Source organism: Blennius ocellaris (genome assembly GCF_963422515.1).
Source record: "Blennius ocellaris genome assembly, chromosome: 13".
NCBI classification, from domain to species: Eukaryota; Metazoa; Chordata; class Actinopteri; order Blenniiformes; family Blenniidae; genus Blennius; species Blennius ocellaris.
In genome coordinates this window covers 647,233-674,731 of record NC_137662.1, presented here as the reverse complement: position 1 = coordinate 674,731, position 27,499 = coordinate 647,233, and the positions used below count along the sequence as shown (strand labels likewise).

Below are 27,499 nucleotides of genomic sequence, written 5' to 3'. Positions count from 1 at the left end.
TTTAGAATCTCCTTTAGCCTAGGAAACACTGATGCTTCCTTTAGAGGCTCATTTAGCATAGGAAACACTGATGCTTCCTTTAGAGCCTCCTTTAGCATAGGAAACACTGATGCTTCCTTTAGAGCCTCCTTTAGCATAGGAAACACTGATGCTTCCTTTAGCATAGGAAACACTGATGCTTCCTTTAGAGGCTCCTTTAGCATAGGAAACACTGATGCTTCCTTTAGAGCCTCCTTTAGCATAGGAAACACTGATGCTTCCTTTAGAGCCTCCTTTAGCATAGGAAACACTGATGCTTCCTTTAGCATAGGAAACACTGATGCTTCCTTTAGAGGCTCCTTTAAAATAGGAAACACTGATGCTTCCTTTAGCATAGGAAACACTGATGCTTCCTTTAGTGGCTCCTTTAGCATAGGAAACACTGATGCTTCCTTTAGAGCCTCCTTTAGCATAGGAAACACTGATGCTTCCTTTAGAGCCTCCTTTAGCATAGGAAACACTGATGCTTCCTTTAGAGCCTCCTTTAGCATAGGAAACACTGATGCTTCCTTTAGAGCCTCCTTTAGCATAGGAAACACTGATGCTTCCTTTAGCATAGGAAACACTGATGCTTCCTTTAGAGCAGGGGTCTCGGACCAGTGTCCTCGAGGGCTGCAGCCCTGCAGATTAGCATGTCTCCCTGCTTCCACACAGCTGATTGCAATGAGCAGCTGGTTCTCTGGCTTTGTGCTGAATGTGGTGATGAAGCATCAGGACATTCAGGGGAGGGAGACGTGGACGACATGCAGGGCTGCGGCCCTCGAGGACCGGAGTTTGGACCCCTGCTTTAGAGTCTCCTTTTGCCTAGGAACCACTGATGCTTCCTTTAGCCGAGGAACCACTGATGCTTCCTTTAGCAAAGGAGACCAGGTCATGCTGCCCCACAATTCCTTGCAGCGACAACATTTAAAGGGCCGGCTCACCAGAGCGTTCAGAGAAACTCAGGATGAGTGAAAAAGGAGCAGATTATGTAAATTACCAAAGTAATAATCTGCATTGAACAACTTGAAATCATCTAAAACCCAAATGTGCTTTTTATTGTCCATTTTCAGAAACGTGTAGTTCTTTTCCAGCACGCAGATGTCACTGACTTGTGCTGCCGTCGCTTTATTATGATGTCACGTAGTGAAAGTGTCCGACTGCCACACTGACGTGATCACCTTTCACTACCTCCTTTAGGAAGCCTCCTAACACCTTTCACTACCTCCTTTAGGAAGCCTCCTAACACCTTTCACTACCTCCTTTAGGAAGCCTCCTAACACCTTTCACTACCTCCTTTAGGAGGCCTCCTAACACCTTTCACTACCTCCTTTAGGAAGCCTCCTAATACCTTTCACTGACTCCTTTAGGAAGCCTCCTAACACCTTTCACTACCTCCTTTAGGAAGCCTCCTAACACCTTTCACTGACTCCTTTAGGAAGCCTCCTAACACCTTAACTCCTTTAGGAAGCCTCCTAACACCTTTCACTACCTGCTTTAGGAAGCCTCCTAACACCTTTCACTAACTCCTTTAGGAAGCCTCCTAACACCTTAAGTCTATTAGGAAGCCTCCTAACACCTTTCACTAACTCCTTTAGGAAGCCTCCTAACACCTTAACTCCTTTAGGAAGCCTCCTAACACCTTAAGTCTATTAGGAAGCCTCCTAACACCTTTCACTAACTCCTTTAGGAAGCCTCCTAACACCTTTCATTAACTCCTTTAGGAAGCCTCCTAACACCTTAACTCCTTTAGGAAGCCTCCTAACACCTTTCATTAACTCCTTTAGGAAGCCTCCTAACACCTTTCACTGACTCCTTTAGGAAGCCTCCTAACACCTTAACTCCTTTAGGAAGCCTCCTAACACCTTTCACTACCTCCTTTAGGAAGCCTCCTAACACCTTTCACTAACTCCTTTAGGAAGCCTCCTAACACCTTAAGTCTATTAGGAAGCCTCCTAACACCTTTCACTAACTCCTTTAGGAAGCCTCCTAACACCTTTCACTAACTCCTTTAGGAAGCCTCCTAACACCTTTCACTAACTCCTTTAGGAAGCCTCCTAACACCTTTCACTAACTCCTTTAGGAAGCCTCCTAACACCTTTCACTAACTCCTTTAGGAAGCCTCCTAACACCTTTCACTAACTCCTTTAGGAAGCCTCCTAACACCTTTCATTAACTCCTTTAGGAAGCCTCCTAACACCTTAACTCCTTTAGGAAGCCTCCTAACATCTTTCCTTAACCCTGTGATGTCATCCAGGAATTTAAGGTAAAGTCCATAGAAAAGGAGGAAGGAGTGACTTTTTGGACATACCCATACTTTTGCCACACAGATTACCAATCATTTTTGTCCTCATAATTTCTCAAAGTGATTATAGTTACTTGATATATACATAAACTAAATATAAATGTATCATCCAAATAAAGCAGAGCTATCTAATATGTGGAGGCCAAACATCCCTTTCTATAAATGTTAAAAATGAAACTTTGCTCATATGATCTGACTCCTTGAAGGAGGTTTTGGTTGAGGCAACAATGATCTGATCAATTTTATTCTGAAAGAACTTTACATGAAAACATTATATTAGTTGATGAACAGAACAGAAAGTGTTGCTGTAGATCATTACAGACTTTTAACTTGACAGAGACCTTTGATCCTACAGAGACCTTTGACCTTACAGAGACCTTTGACCTTACAGAGACCTTTGACCTGACAGAGACCTTTGACTTGACAGAGACCTTTGACTTTACAGAGACCTTTGACCTGACAGAGACCTTTGACTTGACAGAGACCTTTGACTTTACAGAGACCTTTGACCTGACAGAGACCTTTGACTTGACAGAGACCTTTGACTTTACAGAGACCTTTGACTTGACAGAGACCTTTGACTTGACAGAGACCTTTGACCTGACAGAGGCTTTTGACTTGACAGAGACCTTTGACCTTACAGAGACCTTTGGCCTTACAGAGACCTTTGACCTGACAGAGACCTTTGACTTGACAGAGACCTTTGACTTTACAGACTTTTAACTTGACAGAGACCTTTGATCCTACAGAGACCTTTGACCTTACAGAGACCTTTGACCTGACAGAGGCTTTTGACTTGACCTCATAGAAACCCTTCATTTGTCAAATATATTGCACATTTACAAAATGGTGTGATTGAACTTGTATGGAAACAGTCACCAAAGCAACAGAGGCTCCTGTTCCTTGATGAACAGATGCCAGAGGTTCCCTCACCCTCAGTGGAGAGAGTTCCCATCACTGCTCACCTGGTTTGTCTCTGTTCCAGTTTCAAAGTTGGACTGCTACGTGACTCTGTTCCTTCCAACGGCCTCAGCCAAGACGTTCCGCACCAAGACTGTGTCCAACACAAACCAGCCCGAGTGGAACGAATCCTTCAGCGTCCGCATCCCCATCTTACTCAAAGTACGAGATCTTCTCACCTGGTGGTCCAACTTCTGGCTCATGTCAGTGGACTGGCTGAAAGAGCAGGGGGAGGAAAGGTGTAAAGCAGAGTGTAACTTGTACTTCTACTTAGGATGCTTCTCACTCTGAAAGAGAAAGAGCGAACCTCTTCCACTTCCTGAACAACACAAGAACTCAATACTCAATATGCTCAGGATACTCAGGATACTCGATATACCCAGTAACTGTTTTGTGTGACCTTGCTGGGACAGGCTCAGTCTTTTCCTCTTTAGGAGGAGGAGAAGAGGAGATGGATGCAGTTCAACAGGTCTTACCAGTTGACTTGTGTTCTTACTTGTGATCATCCTAACCTGATCATGCAGCCAGAGTTAATCCTAACCTGATCACAAAGCCAGACTTAATCCTAGCCTGATCACACAGCCAGAGTTAATCCTAACTTGATCACACAGCCAGAGTTAATCCTAACCTGATCGCAAGGCCAGAGTTAATCCTAACCTGATCACAAGGCCAGACTTAATCCTAACCTGATCACACAGCCAGAGTTAGTCCTAACTTGATGACACAGCCAGAGTCAATCCAAACTTGATCACACAGCTAGAGTTAATCCTAACCTGATCACACAGCCAGAGTTAATCCAAACCTGATCACACAGCCAGAGTTAATCCTAACTTGATCACAAGGCCAGAGTTAATCCTAACCTGATCACACAGCCAGAGTTAATCCAAACCTGATCACACAGCCAGAGTTAATCCTAACTTGATGACACAGCCAGAGTTAGTCCTAACCTGATCACACAGCCAGAGTTAATCCTAACCTGATCACACAGCCAGAGTTAATCCTAACCTGATCACACAGCCAGAGTTAATCCTAACTTGATCACACAGCCAGAGTTAATCCAAACCTGATCACACAGCCAGACTTAATCCTAACTTGATCACACAGCCAGAGTTAATCCAAACCTGATCACACAGCCAGAGTTAATCCTAACTTGATGACACAGCCAGAGTTAGTCCTAACCTGATCACACAGCCAGAGTTAATCCTAACTTGATCACACAGCCAGAGTTAATCCTAACCTGATCACACAGCCAGAGTTAATCCTAACTTGATCACACAGCCAGACTTAATCCTAACTTGATCACACAGCCAGAGTTAATCCTAACTTGATCACACAGCCAGAGTTAATCCAAACCTGATCACACAGCCAGAGTTAATCCTAACCTGATCACACAGCCAGAGTTAATCCAAACCTGATCACACAGCCAGAGTTAATCATAACCTGATCACACAGCCAGAGTTAATCCAAACTTGATCACACAGCAAGAGTTAATCCTAACCTGATCGCTCAGCAAGAGTTAATCCTAACCTGATCGCTCAGCAAGAGTTCATCCTAACCTGATCACACAGCCAGAGTTTATCCTAGCCTGAGCACACAGCCAGAGTTAATCCTAACCCTAGCCCGGTGCATGTTAATCTCAAACTGTTCAGAAATGTGACACTCGTACGTCAAACCTCACTTAAGTGTTGAATCGATTAGTCATCCGGACAGAACAACTGTTCATTTCAAAAACGATTCCGTCTCTTATTTCACGGGGATAATTTGTGTTTGTGTGGTGAGATGAGAGAGACAGTCTTTCTGTCAACCAATGAAATGTTGGATTTCATTTTAAAGTGTTTTCAAAATAAAATCTGGACCTCTTTTCAGCAGAGTTTTGTGTTCCATCAATCTGAAAGGAGGTAAAAAGGCCAACCGTGGTCTGCTGTGTGTCCAGAATGTTCTGGAGATCCAGATCCATGATGAGGACTGGTTGACCTCTGATGACCATGTCTCCACCGTCCTGTTCGACCTGGGAAACCTGTGCCAGGGACAGAAGGACACCAGGGTGTTTGGCTTGAACACCGAGGTAAAACACTATGAAACACACAAGTTCAAGACAAAAGTCTGATTCCATGGTGATCGAAGTGCAGTGTGAGAAATGAACTGGAGGCTCTGAAACAAGGATTTCACTCAAACTCAACTTTTGTCAGGGAATATATGCGAGGAATACAAAATCTTCCTTGCACTCAGTTGTTCTGATGTGCAGAGTGTTGAATCTCCTGCCTGCTGCGACTCCAGCACACTTTCTGGAAAGACATCTAGTTGATTTTTCAGCCGAGTCTTAAACCAGCCACCTGCAGCAGACAAGAAGTGCAACCAGGGAAATAATTCATCTTTACTTTCAGCATCCTCTGTTGTACAAATGCAGGCGCTTGTTAGAAAATTAATTTGGTTTTTCCCAGTTAAAGTAATCAAACAGACAACACCCAAAACAAACTGTGGACTGTGTGCTGATTCTGCTGACTCAGCTGCTCTCTGAAGACGTGAGGTTGTATGAAGTTTTCTCTCATCCTCTCTCTCACAGACAGACGACAAACTTGTGATGGAGTTTGATCCCGTCCAGAGGTTTGGACACAAGTTTCTGTACTCATGATCATACTTCTGAATACTAAAGGTTCTGAAAGAATCCTTTTCTTCTCTGCTGGCAGCGACGAAGCCCCTCAGGAGTACTTCAGTAACGGCATCATCATGGTAACGTCCCGTCACATTGAAACTGATACCCACAGATTGATGAGTCTCTACAGAACTGGTCATGTTTACTGCTGGACTCCAAGATACAATCTCCTGGTGGTTGCTTTTCTGATGAATCTCATGTTATTCACACCATTAGTATTAGTAGAGATCAATACTATAGAATTCAACGTCATTTTGATCACTTTCATGATTTTCAAAAGGTTTTTATTACATATTGATAACACAATGACTGAAAAAAGTATTTGGGCTGCATGGAGGAGCAGTGAGAAGGTCCCAAGTTAAAATCCCCTCCCCAGGTTGATTGGTTGTTGGCTGTGTCCCGCAGGCTGCCCCGCTCTCAGTGCTGGAGTTCACCATGAGGAACCAGCAGAACATCGACTGTAGGTCCTCACTGCTGGACGCTTGTGTTGAGCCACCTCCACCCCCTGCTGAGCCTCTGCTGCATCTGCTCTTCTCGCCACCAGGTCTGACCGACAAGTTTCTCACGGTGAGGGGGGCCTATAAAGACACCCAGAGATTCACTTCCCAGGAGAAGAACCTGCGTTTCTACGTCAACAGAGACCTGGAGAGGGAACTGGGAGTCCTGGTGAGTTCCAGCAGCATTCTGAAACATCTTGCCTGCACTTTAGCAGCTTCTAATACATTTTCAATGAAATCTGTCGGAATATATAATAAAGAGAAAAAGTCTGTCATTGTTCTTTAAGTCAGTCAGCCTCAAACTAACGACCAAGAGTGTAGTGAGAGTTGGAGCAGAAAGCATTGATTTGAAAGTCTGTCTAGATTTGACTGTGGGTTCTCAAAGACAGGGAATGGGCTCCTCATCTTTATATCAAGAACTTATTGGCCTCGTCAGAACCTCATGACTGTGGTTGTTTTCTCTGGTGTCCGTCAGTCTGCTGCTGATGCTCCTCTGGACTCTGCTGTCGAACTCCCCCCCCTACCCCCACGATGCTCACGCTCCGTCATTCTCAGTGTCGGCCAGGTGAGTCCTGATCACTGCGTCTCATGCTGCTGCTTCTCCAACAACTGGAAACATTCACCAAAATAAATACTGCAGCTGAACAGAAACAAGACCATTCAATACAATTCAGCTTTATTTATATGGCACCAAATACAACACAGTCAGTCCTAGGTGCTTTTAACAAACCCAACAATCAATTCCAGCTATTAATAATTTAAATGCACATATAAACAGGCTCCATCATCCTCCATCATCCTCCACATCACTGTCGGCATTAATAATAGAGTTTGGGCTACATGAGGTATCAAGTGGCTTTTTCTTAGCAGACATTGTTGAAAAGCATGATGGGAATGATGAGTTGTGACTTTGTGTGCCATGATATTTTGTTTTTCCAGGAAAGAGTGGAAGTGGACCTGCGAGCAGAGCAAAGGTACTGAGAGGACCTGGTGGCTGCTGTTGAGCTGGAAGCAGATTGTGCTCCCATGTTTGTCATATGTACTCTGTACTGTAAATAGCTTGGAGGAAAGTCTCGCCGTCCGGATGGATAATGAGCTCCCAGTGCAGGAGAAAGAGTTCCTGATGAAGAGGAAGGTGTTGGTGGGGAAGGCTCTGGAGAAGAGTCTGTCCCTCTCCTCTCCACTGGACCCCAGTAAGGTACAGCAAGATTCTACTGAACTCTTCAAATAGAAATACGAGAGGTGTGTTGGGCTGAACGCTGGCACCCTGCAGGGACTCTTCACTTTCCACAAAAGGAAATTCACCTGTTGATCAGATGTATGTTCATATGGCTCTGCTGTACATTCCTGTTCAGCTGTTTGAAGCTGTTTTTTTTTTTTTTAACTGCTAGTGGTTTGAACTGTTCTTATTACAACGTGAGCAGTTTTAGAAGTGTCCACTATTTGAACTTTTTTTTAAATGATTAATTACTTTGATTCTATTTTAGTGATTTTCCTTTCCATTTTCCTTTCTTCCACTTTCTACACATTCCATTGTTTTTGGAGTCCCTGGTCATTGTTTTTGGCCTTTTTCTCTCCTCTTGTGGTCCTCTGAAGCAGACTCTTGTAGTTTGGATGGACTCTGCTGAACGTTGGCCCTGGCAGCTTTAGATTTCCAGCCACGTCTCAGAAAGCAACAAATGGCACCACAGAGGAATAAATGATCACAACTCAAGATGGTTCACTGTTTGCTTGTGCAACAGGAAACACGCTCAGACTTGAGGCTCTCGTCTCAGACCAGTTGAGACTCTGTGTTTGTTCAGGTGGCAGCAGAGACTCCTTCCTGCAGCAGACACTCGGATCCAGGTTTTCCTCACCTTGTCTTTTCTGCTGAACCAGAACTTGGACGGGACCGCCTCCCTCAGGTCTTCTGAGATCTACTTTGCTTTGGAACTGAGGGTTTTGGGGAAGCGTTAGCTGGGTTCTGGTGTCGCCTCTAAAGGCTCGACAACCACCTCTGATTCTTCCCCGTCCTCCTCCACACTTGATTGATCCATGAGGGTTCCTCAGCTGGTCTAGGTCCACTCTATAGTCCACTTGTCCCCTCCGTCCAGCTGAGACACTTTCTGATGGTGCCACTTCCTGCTGCCTCAATAAGTGGATGGTCTGGAGTGTTGGTGAGCAAGTCTTGTTCACATTGTATCTGCTCTGACACTGTGAACTCTCACCGGATTCTGTTGTGCTGCCACCTGTAGTCCTGGTATAGTGTGGCCTTACAGCTGGAGAGGAGCACTAAGCCTGCCCTACCAGTAGAGTGGGTTCTTGGGATTTGGGAGGGTACCATATGTTCACCTGACCTGGAAAACGAACCATGCTGGGGGCAATTTCCACAGATCTGCCCTGGTCATTGCTGAATTATGCTCATTTGTGTGGTTCTTAAACTTATAGTATAGATTCTGTTTTAATGACAAGTGAAGCAAGAATGTTTTTACCTTGCTGACATGTTTTTGCTGCGTCTGCCTACACCCTCTCGCACACATTTGGGATTCCGTCCTCCAGAGACCGTTGGGTGGCAGGAAGATCAAACTGTCCACAGACCAGGAGGAGGTGTTGAGGATGGTCAGGGACTCTGGACAGACTAGAGCTTAGATTTGGTCTTGGAGAAACTCAGGTGGATGGATGGATGGATGGATGGGTGGATGGATGGATGGATGGATGGATGGATGGGTGGGTGGATGGATGGATGGATGGATGGATGGGTGGGTGGATGGATGGATGGATGGATGGATGGATGGATGGATGGGTGGATGGATGGATGGACGGGTGGATGGATGGACGGGTGGATGGATGGATGGGTGGGAGGATAGATGGATGGAGGGGTGGATGGATGGATGGATGGATGGATGGATGGGTGGATGGATGGATGGATGGGTGGATGGATGGATGGGTGGGTGGGTGGATGGATGGATGGATGGGTGGATGGATGGATGGACGGGTGGATGGATGGACGGGTGGATGGATGGATGGGTGGGAGGATAGATGGATGGAGGGGTGGATGGATGGATGGATGGATGGGTGGATGGATGGATGGATGGACGGGTGGATGGATGGATGGATGGATGGGTGGGTGGATGGATGGATGGGTGGATGGATGGATGGATGGATGGATGGGTGGGTGGATGGATGGATGGATGGATGGGTGGGTGGATGGATGGATGGATGGGTGGATGGATGGATGGATGGATGGACGGGTGGATGGATGGATGGATGGGTGGGTGGATAGATGGATGGATGGGTGGATGGATGGATGGATGGATGGGTGGGTGGATGGATGGATGGATGGATGGATGGATGGGTGGATGGATGGATGGACGGGTGGATGGATGGATGGATGGATGGGTGGGTGGATAGATGGATGGGTGGGTGGATGGATGGATGGGTGGATGGGTGGATGGATGGATGTATAGATGGATGGGTGGGTGGGTGGATGGATGGATGGATGGATGGATGGATGGATGGATGGATGGATGGATGGATGGATGGATGGGTGGGTGGGTGGGTGGATGGATGGATGGATGGATGGATGGATGGATGGATGCTCAGGTAAAAATGTAATGATACGTTGGATACTATGTTCTTGCTGTGAGCAGTAGAGCTTCCCACTGCACCATTGAAACTGTTTATTTGAAAGCAAAACTGACTAAACTAGTTTCAATGTACCTGTTACAAATATTGAAAGACAAACTGTAGTACTCATCCAGACATTTAAGATCCCCACACAGTTCCACCAACCTTTTATACAATAGTTTCAATGTTGTTCCTTTGGAATCCACATTAACGTCAGCGGTGAATCCCTGTGTGACTCCCCATGTGTCCAGGTGCCAACCATCGCCCTGGTGGCTTCAGGTGGAGGGTCCCGAGCCATGACGGGCCTGCTGGGTAGTCTGAGGGGTCTGAAGGAAATAGGGCTGCTGGATGCTGCCACTTACCTGACTGGTGTTTCTGGATCCACCTGGTGAGGAAAAAGCAGAGACCTTCAGTTGTTTTACAGGAAGTCCAAAGGGAAGTAACGTCAGGGTGTTTGTTGGTGGACAGGGCGTTGTCAGTTCTGTATCAGGATGCAAACTGGTCCCGGCAGGACCTAAACAAAGTCATCTCAGCAGAGGAAGAACAGATGACGAAGAGCGTGCTGGGCCTCTTCTCACCTGAGAAGCTGCATTACTACAGAACGGAGATGGCCAAGAAAAAGGAGCAGGGATACATTTCATCCCTCATTGATTTGGCCGGACTCTTTGTGGAGCAGATCGTTTTTGGGAAGGTGAGAAGATGAATGTTAGTCTTGTACAAATAGTTTAAATGCTACCAAGTGTCACATCATGTTGTTGTAATCGCAGGAAGTCAGCAGTACCCTCTCTGACCAGCAGATGGCAGTGAATGAAGGTCAGAACCCTCTGCCCATCTATGCTGCTGTCAACCTCAAGGAGAACTTACAAGGCAGACGAAGTGAACCAGGTAAAGATCCTGTTTGGTTTGTGTCTTTACTGCTTTCATGAGCTGTTCTCATACTACAACTCAATGGTGTGATGTGGACCAACACCACTGGAAGAGTTGAACCTTTACATTTGAAATAAACATAAAGATTCAACAACATTGTGATAAGCAGCTGCAACATATTCTATTGATTAGGTTTCATTTTATTAGTACTTTTCATGAAGAATGCTGAAAACACAAACTTATAAAAGGAGGAAGAGTTTCAAAACAGCCGCCAGGAGCAGGAGGAACGTTGATTAAAACATTTAACTCAAGCAAGGTTTGACTTTCTGTGCAGGAAATGCCTCAACAATGTCAAACCATAGTGGAGAAGATGGTATGGTGGCGTCACAGCCAGAAGCTGTGGAGGAAGGAGCTCAGCAAACACAAATGTACAATGAAAGGACAGAGTCTGAAAGGACATGCCTTTCAAACTCTCTGGATTTCTAAATGAACTGCATAACTAACATCACATCAGCAGTAGTAAAGTAGCTTTTCTGCAGTGGATAAAATCTAGATCGTCCTGACTTTTGGAGGGTGAACAATCCAACGGGTGGTGAGTTAGCTGAGACCAGTTAGAAGAATCATTTAAAAAGCAACAGAATGAGTTTAATCTGCTGCGACACAAGTTGTTCTCCCTTAATGACCATTATGAAATGATCTGCTTACAAAGAGCCATTTAAAAAAATGTATTACAAACCTCAGGTCCAACAGGTCAAAACAATAGTCTGATGTAAGTAGTTTCTCCGTTAATGAAAGCTTCTCAAAGATGTTTTCGCTGAAAAGACTTTTCTGACTGAACTAAAAAAGCTTCCAGATGCAACAGACAGGAAGACGTTACAAGGTCGTCTTCAGGCTTCAGGGTCAGGATGATCCAGTCCACCAGGGGACAGTGAACATTCAGTAACCACAACCTCGATGATGACAAACAGGGCTTTTCCACCAGAAAGAACTCGTAGCTAGGTCAGGTCCAGTTCTTCAATGAGCACCACCAAAGAACTGGTTCTTTTTCCACCTTTAATGAAGCCAAGTGAGAGCCACGTCATTATGTCACTCCAAAACGTGATACATCTTTCACATGAAGCCATTAAAAGGCTCATTTTATGGTTAAAAACCCAGCTTTCATTTCCAGTATGTAGTTTGTTTAGGAGTGGCTGATGAACCAAAAGTCTGGCTTCATTAAAAAGTTCTGGTGTAAAAAATAGCAGAGTTTCTCAGAGTGGCGCGCTGCAGCCTCACACTGCCTTGCTCAGTGGCTCCGCCTGCGGTCAATTGTTTTCTCGATAACCACTCCGGGGCTCCTTGTTCGTTGTAGATTTCAGAAAGCTGGTTCACGTCTCTTCCGCCTTTCAAACAGCGAAAACTCCGGCGGTAACTCCGCCCCCACCTGATGACACGTCTAGCTCTGGCCTGGCTCTTCTCTGGCTCAACAAACAAGTGCAGCCAGTGTAGCCCTGGTTTAGCTTCTGTTAAGAACTGGATTTGGTGGTGGAAAGACAAAGAACTGGTGCTGACTCTGGCCCTGGCTCTGAACTAGAACCTGGTTCTTTCCGGTGGAAAAGCCCCCAAAGTGGAGTCAAAGTGGCGACAGCAGAACTCGACTGTGGAGCATTAAGGCTGTTTTATGCTTGACACACAGGCGTGACCTGCGGAACTTAGAAGTGAGGAATCGGCATGAGAAAACATGTGTGTGATTTATACTACCAGCGGCTCCTGCTCCCAACCTGCAGGGGGCAGTGCATCACAAACACACTTCCACCGCAGTATTAAATTAGAGCAGAAGAAGTAGACTTCTTCTCTGTGACACCAGCAGGTGATCCTACAGTGGAGAGCGGAGCATCAGAGAGGAAAAGAATGTGCTATATGTCAAATAAATTATTTATGACCCTAGACCCTTTGATGTCCTGCTCAAAAAGGGGCGTGGTCGAGGGGGGTGGAGGTCATAAAGTCACGTTTAATGGGTTTTTTATGGCCCTTTTACAAGATTCTGATCAGTTTATGGCCGTTTTACGAGGTTCTAATCAGTTTATGGTTGTTTTAGGAGGTTCTAATCAGTTTATGGTTGTTTTAGGAGGTTCTAATCAGTTTATGGTTGTTTTGAAGAAACAGGCAGGTGGAGCGTGGGAACTTCCAAATTTAAATTAAGTTTTTTTTTTTACTGAATTAAGGTTATTTTGTTTAATCCTGAAGGGTTTAAATAGTTTAATTTCGACGTATACAAGGGTTTAAATAGTTTAATACCTGTATTAGGGATGTTTTAAATGTTTATTATCTGTATTAGGTGATGTTTTAAAACAGTTTAATGTTTAATTCTCAATATACGTGGTCTTAATCAGTCTGATGTTAGAGTCAACCTCTGAACGGTTACTTTGAAGAACTTAGCACCTATGTTACAACTTCCTAAATTAGTTTATTAGGGTTCTGATGAGAGCTTCAAAGAGGGTTGTTTTTTTTTGTTTTTTCTAAACTGTTTAAAGATTACTCTGAAGAATTTAAATCTAGTTCTTGAATACAGCTATGTAAGAGAACAGGCTTTTAATTTAAGGTTTAGTTTAAATGTTTAATTCACAGGTAGTAGTAGTAGTAGTAGTACGTAGTACGTAGTAAAACGTGACTTTATGACCTCCACCCCCCTCGACCACGCCCCTTTTTGAGCAGGACATCAAAGGGTTTAGGGTCATAAATAATTTATTTGACAAATAGCACATTCTTTTCCTCTCTAGCATCAACTAGTGTTTCAAATTAAAGGTTCCCTCTGTTGAAGTCTGACACTGAAGCTGATTGACGTCTATGAGTCACATCTTGTGTTTTCAGTGTGGATGTGCAGCTTGATGCTTTTTGTGTCTTTAGAACAAGTCTTCAGTCTTCCTCCTCTTCAGCTCTGCCTTTTTTGGGTGGGCGTACTTTGAAATTGAAGCCTGGCGGCACCACTGGTGTCACTTAGTCCACCGTAATGTTGACCCGATCAAGGTTCTGAGACATTACGCCTCGACAAACAAACAAGCAAACAAACAAACAGATGCATCAAAACCACAAGCAGCTGTCAAACAAGCTGACCTGCACACTGATGTGTCGACAGAGTGGATTGAATTCACCCCCTACGAGGTTGGCCTCCACAAGTACGGAGCGTTCGTTCCAGCAGAGAACTTTGGAAGTGAATTCTTCCTCGGCCACGTTATCAAGAAACTCCCAGAGCTCCGCATCACCTATCTGCTCGGTAAGTCCTTGGCCTACATTCAAGATGTGACCAAACCTCACCACTATGAAGAAAATTCCATCCATGCTTGACTTTGTGTCTTCCTCTGTCCAGGAATATGGAGCAGTAACTTCTCTTTGTCCATCACCCAGCTGTGGAAGCTGCTCACAGGCCGAGACGCTCCGTGGAGTTCCCGTCTCAAAGTCGACGTCGATGTCACAGGTACGAAGCTGGAAGAACCCCAAGCTGCAAAGCACGACAGCAACGTGTGGTCGTCCACGAGAGCATACTTTGGGATTCATACCTCCAGAGTACCGTGCTCTTTCTCTTCCCGGACTGATCATTTTGTTGACTTTGTGTTCAATCAATTTATTCTTGATTTCCATGCTTCCAACTTCAGGTGATGTTGAAATACTCTCAGTAAAACAGTACAATATTGTTAACACAGTCTAGTACAGGACTCCATCAGATTATGCCAACATGATATCTACTGTAAAGGAGCACTTTATAGAAACACATTCTCCCCTTCGTACTGAAAAGTGACTTTAATTTTCAGAAGTGGACTCTGGACCTTCAACTCTGGACACGGTGGTCATTAACCCTTCGTCAGACACTGCGGGCGAGGTGTCTGACTTTCTGCAGGATGAAGCAGTCGTTGCAGAGATGTTCAACTTCATACGTGGTTTCTCGCTGCGCTGGAACTACACAGAAAACAGCAACTTTAACACAGTCAACGGTCAGCCATGAAACACCACACATGCCTTAAGTTCAGAGCAAAGAGCAGGAGCTGCCGGCAGAAAGCACTTTGTTAGTTCAACTTCTCTTTATCTTAAAAAATGTAGTGCCATTATGTGAACTTGAGTTTGTACTCTACTCGGCTATTGGTTTAAAGGTACAGTGGGCAAAACTGAAGAAATGCTCCTTTAATAATAAATAATCAGACTTGATAAGATCTCATTAGATTTTGACAAAAACATTGTTAGAGTGAAGAAAAAATCTGTACCAAACACATTTGATTCTTTTAGTGATATATTGGGTAAAAGTTTACCATCCACCTGTTTCATTTATTTCATTCTTCTCAAAAATCAAAAGCAAAAATGACTTATTACCCAATATTACCCAGAGACATTGAAAACAGTTAGAAGAATACAACCGATGGATTTACATAAACAGCAGCCTGTGTCCGTGTGTGTGTGTGTGTGTGTGTGTGTGTGTGTGTGTGTGTGTGCGTGCGTGCGTGCGTGCATGCGTGCGTGCGTGCGTGCGTGCGTGCGTGCGTGCAGACTTGCATCCTGATGCCATCCCGAGCCGCCTGACACCCAGCGACACCGTTCTGCACCCGGTGGATGCCGGCCATGCCATCAAGCAAGGCAGCGTGCCAGTGCTGCGGCCAGAGAGGGGCGTGGACGTGATCATCTCTCTGGGCTACCCCTGGGACAAAGAGCGCTTCCTGAAGGTCAAACACTTCCTTTTTGGCTAGACAATCGAATATATTTGGGCTTGAAGAAATTTCACTTTTTAAAAATGTATTTTTTTTTACCACCTTGTCCTGTTGGGCAGCTTGGGCAGATAATATGATGTGATTGAGAGCTTCTGATATCACAACAGTTTTTGCTCTTGCAACAGGAAGAGACTCAGAGTCAGACTCGGAATTATGAAATAAAACCAACCTGAGCAGCTCTATCTAGATCAGGGGTCGGCAACCCGCGGCTCCGGAGCCATGTGGCTCTTTGGTCCTCCACTGTGGCTCCTTGAGCCTCCGTCCCACTGCAGTTCATCCTGGAGGGACGCAAGGAGGCAAAGCCACCCAGAGAGGGACGTAAGGAGGCAAAGCCACCCAGAGAGGGACGTAAGGAGGCAAAGCCACCCAGAGAGGGACGTAAGGAGGCAAAGCCACCCAGAGAGGGACGTAAGGAGGCAAAGTCACCCAGAGGGGGACGTAAGGAGGCAAAGCCACCCAGAGAGGGACGTAAGGAGGCAAAGCCACCCAGAGAGGGACGTAAGGAGGCAAAGCCACCCAGATTCAGATTCAGATTCAGATTCAGATTCATTTTATTTGCCATTTGCAGTAAAACCACATTGGAATACATTTGTAAAAGTCCCCAGTGTGCACAAGACAGGTACAGCCATAAAACAACATTAATTAAAAGTACATAAATAAAACAAGATAAAAGTACAGAAATAAAACAAACAGAAGAGTAAACAATTGATACTGTGAAATCGATGGACTGAAACAGTTTCAATAAAAGTGCAAGATCATTCATAAAAGTGCTCTGTTTAGACTGATAACAGCTTGTGGAAAGAAGCTGCTGGCATATCGAGATGTCCTGCATCTCAGCGAACGATATCTTCTGCCAGAAGGAAGAAGCTGGAACAAGGTTTTTCCAGGGTGGCCAGAAGAGTCATTGATTATTCCAAGTGCTCGGTTTAAAAGTCTGGATTTATAAAGAACTTCCAGAACAGGAAGCTCACAGCCCACAGTCGTCTTTGCAGAGTGGAGCACCTTGTTTAGAGCTCTCCTCTCTTTGTCTGTGGTGTTACCGAACCACACAGTCACAGAGCCAACAAGTAAACTTTCAATGGTGCAACGATAAAAATTAAGCAAAATCTTAGAGTTAGTGGTAAATTCTCTAAGTTTACGCAGAAAGTAGAGATGCTGACGAGCTTTTTTAACAACCCGGTTAGTGTTTTTGACCCATTTCAGGTCTTTAGACAGAGTTAAACCGAGAAACGTGCACTCCTCTACAATCTGCACCTGGGAGTTATCAATAATGACAGGTGTGTGAGAACTGTTCCGGCTAAAGTCAAAGACCAGTTCACATGTTTTTGATGCGTTCAGCTGGAGGTTGTTAGCTTTACTCCACTTAACCACCTTTTGGATCTCTGCTCTATAAGAGGAATCATCATTATCACTGATGAGACCGATGATGGTGGTGTCATCAGCATATTTGATTATCAAGTTAGAGTCAGAGGAAGACACACAGTCGTGAGTGTACAAGGTAAAAAGCAAAGGACTCAAAATACATCCCTGAGGAGATCCGGTGCTCACAGAAACAACATCTGAAAAACAGTCATTGATTTTCACTCTCTGAGATCTGTCAGTTAAAAAGCTAAAAATCCACTTACACATGGCAACACTCAAACCGAGAGACATGAGCTTTTCAACCAGTTTACCTGGGACAAGGCAATTAAAAGCAGAGCTATAATCAATGAAAAGCATTCTCGCGACAGATTTGCTATTGTCCAAGTGACTGTACACAGAGTTCAGAGCAAAGGAGATGGCATCCTCAACACTCCTGTTCTGTCTGTAAGCAAACTGGAGCGGGTCAATACTCACAGGGATCTGGCTCTTAATGAAGTCCAACACGAGCCGCTCAAAAGTCTTCATAAGAACAGACGTGAGGGCCACAGGACGATAGTCATTAAGGCAAGACACAGGAGTTTTCTTAGGAACTGGGATGATGGTCGACTCTTTAAAGCTGTTCGGCACAGTACAGTTCCTTAGCGACAGGTTGAAAATGTCTGTTAAAACAGGGGCAAGTTGCTCAGAGCACAGTTTCAGGACACGAGGAGGGATGCCGTCCGGGCCTGGGGCTTTCCGGACTGTGGTCCTGGACAAGACCCGCTTGACTTCCTCCTGAGTCACGGTGAAGGCACCTTGATTGAAACAATCAGGGAATACAGCAGGACAGGCATCCGCAGATTCAAAGCGACAGTAGAATGTGTTAAGCTCATTTGGCAGAGCTTGGCCAACAGATGCAGTTTTCCCAGCACTAGGTTTCCAGGACGTGATGGCTTTTATACCGTTCCACATGCGGCGAGGGTCAAAATCTAAATAACCCTTTAATCTGTCCCCGTAACTGCGCTTTGCAGATTTAATCGAACGTTTCAATGAGTAACAGGATAACTTGTAGGCCACTGTATCAATAGATTGAAACGCCAAAGCAGAGCGCTACAAAGAGTGTTAAAATGTAGGAGGGTCGTGAACAACGCAGTGATGTAACGTCATTGCAACAATAATGGCATGAAGAACGTAGAATCGCGGCTGCAGGTCAACTGGTGTCTGAAGCTGGGAGCTTCCTGTGCCTTTCACAGTAAAACTGCAGATGCCAGTTGAGCCGCTGTCATGACCTGCAGCCGCAAGTCTACATTCTTCATGCCATTATTGTTGCGTAATAACGTTACATCACTGCGTCGTTCACGACCCGCCTACATTTTACCACTCTTTGTAGCAGGACTGTGCTCTGAGGTGCGCTTTGCCTCCTTACGTCCCTCTCTGGGTGGCTTTGCCTCCTTACGTCCCTCTCTGGGTGGCTTTGCCTCCTTACATCCCTCTCTGGGTGGCTTTGCCTCCATACGTCCCTCTCTGGGTGGCTTTGCCTCCTTACGTCCTTCTCTGGGTGGCTTTGCCTCCATACGTCCCTCTCTGGGTGGCTTTGCCTCCTTATGTCCTTCTCTGGGTGGCTTTGCCTCCTTGCGTCCCTCTCTGGGTGGCTTTGCCTCCTTACGTCCCTCTCTGGGTGGCTTTGCCTCCTTACGTCCCTCTCTGGTTGGCTTTGCCTCCATACGTCCCTGTCTGGGTGGCTTTGCCTCCTTACGTGCCTCCAGGATGAACTGCAGTGTGACGGAGGCTCAAGGAGTGGAGGGACCAAAGAGCCGCATGGGGCTCCGGAGCCGCGGGTTGCCGACCCCTGGAATAGATAGTTACATGATTTTCTAGATTAAACCAGCCTGAGCAGCTCTATCTAGACAGTAATGTGATTTTCTAGATTAAACCAGCCTGAGCAGCTCTATCTAGACAGTAACATGATTTTCTAGATTAAACCAGCCTGAGCAGCTCTATCTAGACAGTAACGTGATTTTCTAGATTAAACCAGCCTGAGCAGCTCTATCTAGACAGTAACGTGATTTTCTAGATTAAACCAGCCTGAGCAGCTCTATCTGGACAGTAACATGATTTTCTAGATTAAACCAGCCTGAGCAGCTCTATCTAGACAGTAACATGATTTTCTAGATTAAACCAGCCTGAGCAGCTCTGTCTAGACAGTAACGTGATTTTCTAGATTAAACCAGCCTGAGCAGCTCTATCTGGACAGTAACATGATTTTCTAGATTAATCCAGCCTGAGCAGCTCTATCTAGACAGTAACATGATTTCCTATATTAAACCAACCAAAGCAGCTCTATCTAGATAGTGGCATCATTTTCAAGCACTTGCCTCAGACCGGGGTGGGACCGCATGCGGGAGGTGCTGGGTGGATGCAATGTATGTGTCTAAGGTGCGGTTTAAAATTGTGGGGTAGTGGAGGCCCGGGCATTCTGCCACAGCCGAGTAGCAGAACCCCGGAAGCCAGCTTATCCCCTCAAGACCCTTCGTGACTAAGGAGGCTTTTCCACCGGAAAGAACCAGGTTCTAGTTCAGAGCCAGGGCCAGAGTCAGCACCAGTTCTTTATCTTTCCACCACCAAAGGCAGTTCTTAACAGAAGCTAAACCGGGGCTACACTGGCTCCACTTCTTTCCTGGGCCAGCGAGGAACCAGGCCAGGGTCATCAGGGTAATCAGGTGGGGGTGGAAGTACTGCTGGAGTTATTGCTACCTACAAGGCAGAAGAGACCCGAACCGGCTTTCTGAAAACACCAGCAAACACGGAGTGGTTATCGAGAAAACAATTAAAATAAAGCATTGGAACGATGTAATCAGTTGTTCCCTGAGATTAATAATAGAAGGGAATGATCACGGAACCACGGCTCTCCAGGAGCAGAGCTCCTCCACTGCGCTCTCAGCTGCATGAGATATAGACTTTAGAAGCAGTTTTCCATTGTTTTCACACTTTTCATCAGAACATCACTCCAACTAACTTCACTTCCATGTCTTGTTTCACGTTATGACCGCAGGCGGAGCCACTGAGCAAGGCAGTGTGAGGCTGCAGCGCTCCACTCTGAGAAACTCTGCTATTTTTTACACCAGAACTTTTTAATGAAGCCAGACTTTTGGTTCATCAGCCACTCCTAAACAAACTACATACTGGAAATGAAAGCTGGGTTTTTAACCATAAAATGAGCCTTTTAATGGCTTCATGTGAAAGAGAACTTTAATCAGTGTGTTTACGTAGGTTTCCACTATAAACGGCTGTAGAGCTACATTCTATCATTCTACACCTCCATTCCTCCTGATGTTGAAGCTTTTGATTCAGACAACGTCCAGAAATATAGTGAAAGGAGCAGAAATTCACTGTCATACCCAAATGTTGGAAAATATGCCGTGAACTCATTCACGTGTTTTCTATTTATAAAATGTATTCACATTATTATTATTTTCTCTCTGGCCACTCCGCGGCTCCGGACTAAAACAAGACAGACGTGAAAAAGCAGAAAGAGCTACGAGGAGACTCAATGTTACAGTCCGTCTCCTGGTTCCTGGTCCAAACCACTGTTACAGTCCGTCTCCTGGTTCCTGGTCCAAACCACTGTTACAGTCCGTCTCCTGGTTCCTGGACCAAACCACTGTTACAGTCTGTCTCCTGGTTCCTGGTCCAAACCACTGTTACAGTCCGTCTCCTGGTTCCTGGACCAAACCACTGTTACAGTCTGTCTCCTGGTTCCTGGACCAAACCACTGTTACAGTCCGTCTCCTGGTTCCTGGACCAAACCACTGTTACAGTCCGTCTCCTGGTTCCTGGACCAAACCACTGTTACAGTCTGTCTCCTGGTTCCTGGACCAAACCACTGTTACAGTCTGTCTCCTGGTTCCTGGACCAAACCACTGGTACAGTCCGTCTCCTGGTTCCTGGACCAAACCACTGTTGCAGTCTGTCTCCTGGTTCCTGGACCAAACCACTGTTACAGTCCGTCTCCTGGTTCCTGGTCCAAACCACTGTTACAGTCTGTCTCCTTTTTTGCTGGTCCAAACCACTGTTACAGTCTGTCTCCTGGTTCCTGGACCAAACCACTGTTACAGTCCGTCTCCTGGTTCCTGGACCAAACCACTGTTACAGTCCGTCTCCTGGTTCCTGGACCAAACCACTGTTACAGTCCGTCTCCTGGTTCCTGGACCAAACCACTGTTACAGTCCGTCTCCTGGTTCCTGGTCCAAACCACTGTTATAGTCTGTCTCCTGGTTCCTGGACGAAACCACTGTTACAGTCCGTCTCCTGGTTCCTGGACCAAACCACTGTTACAGTCCGTCTCCTGGTTCCTGGACCAAACCACTGTTACAGTCCGTCTCCTGGTTCCTGGTCCAAACCACTGTTACAGTCCGTCTCCTGGTTCCTGGTCCAAACCACTGTTATAGTCTGTCTCCTGGTTCCTGGACGAAACCACTGTTACAGTCCGTCTCCTGGTTCCTGGACCAAACCACTGCTACAGTCTGTCTCCTGGTTCCTGGTCCAAACCACTGTTATAGTCTGTCTCCTGGTTCCTGGACCAAACCACTGTTACAGTCTGTCTCCTGGTTCCTGGACCAAACCACTGTTACAGTCCGTCTCCTGGTTCCTGGACCAAACCACTGTTACAGTCCGTCTCCTGGTTCCTGGACCAAACCACTGTTACAGTCTGTCTCCTGGTTCCTGGACCAAACCACTATTACAGTCCGTCTTCTGGTTCCTGGACCAAACCACTATTACAGTCCGTCTCCTGGTTCCTGGACCAAACCACTGTTACAGTCTGTCTCCTGGTTCCTGGTCCAAACCACTGTTACAGTCCGTCTCCTGGTTCTTCTATAAGCACTTTCAGTGCTGATTGGCGAGATCAGTGACGTATCACGTTTTGTAGTTAAAACGATAGGTGGTGCAAAGTCGGGGGAGGGGCCAGACCACAGTGAAGTAGCCTGGACAAACCACCCTAGGCCCCTCCTACTGGTCTCTATTGTTGAGTGAAGTAAGGTGAAGTAAAGCAGGGGGGGTTGAGAGGGAGGGAGGTCGATATAATTTCTCTACTCCGATAGCCCCAACGTGCTTCACATTGTTTCTCACATTCATCCATTCACACAAACATTCCAACGCTTATGGAAACGTCATGCATGGCGTTCTCCCTCCACTGGGAGATATCTTTTGTTTAGCACCCTGCTCATGGACACTGAGGCACCGCAGCGACCTGTGGAGGCATCACCTCCTGCTCCCTAGAAGAATCTAGTCCTCTGGAGGGAAACATCATGAAGGAGAAAACACACATGTTTCATGTCGTCCCCGTCCAGCTGCTCTACAATCACCCAGAAGCCATTCAAGCCAGTGTCTGTGGCCGTTACAGGTGGTGGAGGACACGGCGGCCTACTGTAAGGAACACCACATCCCCTTCCCCAGAGCAGACTTTTCCAGTCTGGAGAAGGAGCCACAGCAGGAGGTCTACGTCTTTGAGGATGAGCAGAACCCCAAAGCCCCCATCGTGATGCATTTCCCCCTCGTCAACATCTCCTATAAACAATATAAAAGTCCTGGTGAGTGAACATGTGCTGGCTCTGCTGTGATGTGGAGGTTCTCTGACGGGACGGACAGCTCTCAATCTTCTGAGTCCTGAAGTCGCCTCCTGAGGAGAAGGAGGCACTGCAGGAGTTCAGATGACTGTACCAGGAGGCGAGACAGGAGGAGGAGACTCAGGGTGACAGGAGGAGGAGGAGGAGGAGGAGACTCAGGGTGACAGGAGGAGGAGGAGGAGGAGGAGGAGGAGGAGGAGACTCAGGGTGACAGGAGGAGGAGACTCAGGGTGACAAGCGGAGGATACTCTGGGTGGCAGGAGGAGGAGGAGGAGGAGACTCTGGGTGGCAGGAGGAGGAGACTCAGGGTGACAGGAGGAGGAAACTCTGGGTGACAGGAGGAGGAGGAGGAGGAGACTCTGGGTGGCAGGAGGAGGAGACTCAGGGTGACAGGAGGAGGAGACTCTGGGTGACAGGAGGAGGAGACTCTGGGTGACAGGAGGAGGAGGAGGAGGAGACTCTGGGTGACAGGAGGAGGAGACTCTGGGTGACAGGAGGAGGAGGAGGAGGAGACTCAGGGTGACAGGAGGAGGAGACTCTGGGTGACAGGAGGAGGAGACTCAGGGTGACAAGCGGAGGAGACTCAGGGTGACAGGAGGAGGAGACTCTGGGTGACAGGAGGAGGAGACTCTGGGTGACAGGAGGAGGAGGAGGAGGAGACTCTGGGTGGCAGGAGGAGGAGACTCAGGGTGACAGGAGGAGGAGACTCTGGGTGACAGGAGGAGGAGACTCAGGGTGACAAGCGGAGGAGACTCAGGGTGACAGGAGGAGGAGACTCTGGGTGACAGGAGGAGGAGGAGGAGGAGACTCTGGGTGGCAGGAGGAGGAGACTCAGGGTGACAGGAGGAGGAGACTCTGGGTGACAGGAGGAGGAGACTCAGGGTGACATGTGGAGGATACTCTGGGTGGCAGGAGGAGGAAGAGGAGGAGACTCAGGGTGACAGGAGGAGGAGACTCAGGGTGACAAGCGGAGGATACTCTGGGTGGCAGGAGGAGGAGGAGACTCTGGGTGGCAGGAGGAGGAGGAGGAGGAGACTCTGGGTGGCAGGAGGAGGAGACTCAGGGTGACAGGAGGAGGAGATTCTGGGTGGCAGGAGACTCTGGGTGGCAGGAGGAGGAGGAGGAGGAGGAGGAGGAGGAGACTCTGGGTGGCAGGAGGAGGAGGAGGAGGAGGAGGAGGAGGAGGAGGAGGAGACTCTGGGTGGCAGGAGGAGGAGGAGGAGGAGGAGGAGGAGGAGGAGGAGACTCTGGGTGACAGGAGGAGGAGGAGGAGGAGACTCTGGGTGGCAGGAGGAGGAGACTCAGGGTGACAGGAGGAGGAGACTCTGGGTGACAGGAGGAGGAGACTCAGGGTGACAAGCGGAGGAGACTCAGGGTGACAGGAGGAGGAGACTCTGGGTGACAGGAGGAGGAGGAGGAGGAGACTCTGGGTGGCAGGAGGAGGAGACTCAGGGTGACAGGAGGAGGAGACTCTGGGTGACAGGAGGAGGAGACTCAGGGTGGCAGGAGGAGGAGGAGGAGGAGGAGGAGGAGGAGGAGGAGGAGGAGGAGGAGGAGGAGGAGGAGACTCAGGGTGACAGGAGGAGGAGACTCAGGGTGACATGTGGAGGATACTCTGGGTGGCAGGAGGAGGAAGAGGAGGAGACTCAGGGTGACAGGAGGAGGAGACTCTGGGTGACAGGAGGAGGAGACTCTGGGTGACAGGAGGAGGAGGAGGAGGAGACTCTGGGTGGCAGGAGGAGGAGACTCTGGGTGACAGGAGGAGGAGACTCAGGGTGACAAGCGGAGGAGACTCAGGGTGACAGGAGGAGGAGACTCTGGGTGACAGGAGGAGGAGGAGGAGGAGACTCTGGGTGGCAGGAGGAGGAGACTCAGGGTGACAGGAGGAGGAGACTCTGGGTGACAGGAGGAGGAGACTCAGGGTGACATGTGGAGGATACTCTGGGTGGCAGGAGGAGGAAGAGGAGGAGACTCAGGGTGACAGGAGGAGGAGACTCAGGGTGACAAGCGGAGGATACTCTGGGTGGCAGGAGGAGGAGGAGACTCTGGGTGGCAGGAGGAGGAGGAGGAGGAGACTCTGGGTGGCAGGAGGAGGAGACTCAGGGTGACAGGAGGAGGAGATTCTGGGTGGCAGGAGACTCTGGGTGGCAGGAGGAGGAGGAGGAGGAGGAGGAGGAGGAGACTCTGGGTGGCAGGAGGAGGAGGAGGAGGAGGAGGAGGAGGAGGAGGAGGAGACTCTGGGTGGCAGGAGGAGGAGGAGGAGGAGGAGGAGGAGGAGGAGGAGACTCTGGGTGACAGGAGGAGGAGGAGGAGGAGACTCTGGGTGGCAGGAGGAGGAGACTCAGGGTGACAGGAGGAGGAGACTCTGGGTGACAGGAGGAGGAGACTCAGGGTGACAAGCGGAGGAGACTCAGGGTGACAGGAGGAGGAGACTCTGGGTGACAGGAGGAGGAGGAGGAGGAGACTCTGGGTGGCAGGAGGAGGAGACTCAGGGTGACAGGAGGAGGAGACTCTGGGTGACAGGAGGAGGAGACTCAGGGTGGCAGGAGGAGGAGGAGGAGGAGGAGGAGGAGGAGGAGGAGGAGGAGGAGGAGGAGGAGGAGACTCAGGGTGACAGGAGGAGGAGACTCAGGGTGACATGTGGAGGATACTCTGGGTGGCAGGAGGAGGAAGAGGAGGAGACTCAGGGTGACAGGAGGAGGAGACTCAGGGTGACAAGCGGAGGATACTCTGGGTGGCAGGAGGAGGAGGAGGAGGAGACTCTGGGTGGCAGGAGGAGGAGGAGACTCTGGGTGGCAGGAGGAGGAGACTCAGGGTGACAGGAGGAGGAGATTCTGGGTGGCAGGAGACTCTGGGTGGCAGGAGGAGGAGGAGGAGGAGGAGGAGGAGACTCTGGGTGGCAGGAGGAGGAGGAGGAGGAGGAGGAGGAGGAGGAGGAGGAGGAGGAGACAGGGGCTCTCTGGGTTTAAAATGTCTTCAAGCGTGTAAAGTACTGTGTCAGATCTGGTCCATCAGCCTCTGTTGACAAAACCGTAATGATAAACAACATGGTACCAAATCAGTATTTTGAGAATGGCGCCCCCTCTGGTGAAACTTCTCCTGAAGCATTGGCAGTGATTGGCTGTGTCCTCACGGTTTGACTTCCAGGTGTGAAGCGAGAGACGCAGGAGGAGCTGCAGGCCGGCCAGGTGGACGTGAGCAGTCAAGACTCCCCCTACGTGACCAACAAGTTCACCTACTCCCCGGAGGACTACTCCGCTCTCCTCCACCTGACCACCTACAACATCTTAAACAACACGGACAAGATCCAGGAGGTCCTCCGCAAGGCCCTGAAGAAGAAGGAGTCCCAGATCTGAACCAGCAGCACCGCTGGAAACACTCTGCATGCTTTTTGTTCAAAATTCAAACCTTTATTGATTTGGGTTGGAAATATTGAAGTGAGTGATCCTATGAAGCCCAGCTTGATGAAACCACATTCAGGGTTGAGACTTGAGAAATGCTCGGCCGTTGACTTATTTGGGTTTCTGCTTTGATGAAACATGACGTTAGTTGTTGGACGATGTTTGAAAGTTATTGGCGAAGTTGATATTTTGACATCCAGCCACAACTGAAACCAGATAAAGTGTGACGGTGTGTTTGTGAACATTTGCTTCTTTTATTATCCTGCATATTCAATAAAAGGTTGTTTCACTTTATCAATCTCATAACTTGTAATTTCAGTTTTCCCTCAGCAGGCATTATCAACACTTGAGATCTGAAACATTTAAATGGTCTTGAACGACTCAGTGTCGGTCCTAGAAGTACAAAGACTGCTGGAAGCAGCAGCAGCACAATGTATTGATGGTATTGATCATGAAGAATGGGTGTTCTCTCTTCACTTTACATTAACAGGCTTGATCTTCGTAGGATCTAAGTGGGAGACACATGAATACTTTATCACTCCCACAGGGAAATTCCTTCAAACATTGTTCTACACAGAATAAGTGATATTCAAAAACACATTTCGGTTCAAAAGAACTCATGGTAAAATTACAAAAACAAATAAATGCAGTTTTATTAATGACACTTCGGTTACATGAAATCATTTTTAAAAAGGGTTTTGATGCATTGATGACAGGATTTTAAAAAGAGCTTGTGGAGTTGAGTGTGTGGAGGGACAGGGGCAAATCGTTCTATAGGCTGGGGGAGGGGCTACATCCTGTTAGGACAGGTCCTCCAGGGGGAGGGGCTACATCCTGTTAGGACAGGTCCTCTATGGGGAGGGGCTACATCCTGATAGGACAGGTCCTCCAGGGGGAGGGGCTACATCCTGTTAGGACAGGTCCTCCAGGGGGAAGGGGCTACATCCTTATAGGACAGGTCCTCTAGGGGGAGGGGCTACATCCTGTTAGGACAGGTCCTCTATGGGGAGGGGCTACATCCTGATAGGACAGGTCCTCTAGGGGGAGGGGCTACATCCTGATAGGACAGGTCCTCCAGGGGGAGGGGCTACATCCTTATAGGACAGGTCCTCCAGGGGGAGGGGCTACATCCTGATAGGACAGGTCCTCCAGGGGGAGGGGCTACATCCTGTTAGGACAGGTCCTCTATGGGGAGGGGCTACATCCTGATAGGACAGGTCCTCCAGGGGGAGGGGCTACATCCTGATAGGACAGGTCCTCTAGGGGGAGGAGCTACATCCTTATAGGACGGGTCCTCCATGGGGAGGGGCTACATCCTGATAGGACAGGTCCTCTAGGGGGAGGGGCTACATCCTGATAGGACAGGTCCTCCAGGGGGAGGGGCTACATCCTTATAGGACAGGTCCTCTAGGGGGAGGGGCTACATCCTGATAGGACAGGTCCTCTAGGGGGAGGAGCTACATCCTTATAGGACGGGTCCTCCATGGGGAGGGG

General features: G+C 47.9%; 1 protein-coding gene across 2 annotated transcripts; it reads left to right on the top strand.

The window, feature by feature from the left end:
* Positions 1–3,227: 3,227 nt before the first annotated feature.
* pla2g4f.2 (phospholipase A2, group IVF, tandem duplicate 2) lies at positions 3,228–26,299 on the top strand. Of its 2 annotated transcripts, XM_080508068.1 has the most exons (18): positions 3,228–3,445; positions 5,217–5,348; positions 5,847–5,887; positions 5,971–6,013; positions 6,342–6,396; positions 6,481–6,602; positions 6,909–6,998; positions 7,373–7,407; positions 7,493–7,631; positions 10,291–10,427; positions 10,508–10,730; positions 10,807–10,924; positions 14,022–14,159; positions 14,253–14,360; positions 14,695–14,874; positions 15,422–15,594; positions 22,382–22,568; positions 25,752–26,299. In XM_080508068.1, the coding sequence occupies exons 1-18, from the start codon at positions 3,230–3,232 to the stop codon at positions 25,958–25,960; spliced, it is 2,346 nt and encodes a 781-aa protein (XP_080364194.1). In that variant the 5' UTR covers positions 3,228–3,229; the 3' UTR covers positions 25,961–26,299. The 2 variants fall into 2 exon arrangements, with proteins under 2 accessions (XP_080364194.1, XP_080364195.1); XM_080508069.1 differs by lacking the exon at positions 22,382–22,568 and having other exon boundaries at positions 25,752–25,875.
* The last annotated feature ends 1,200 nt before the right edge of the window (positions 26,300–27,499 follow it).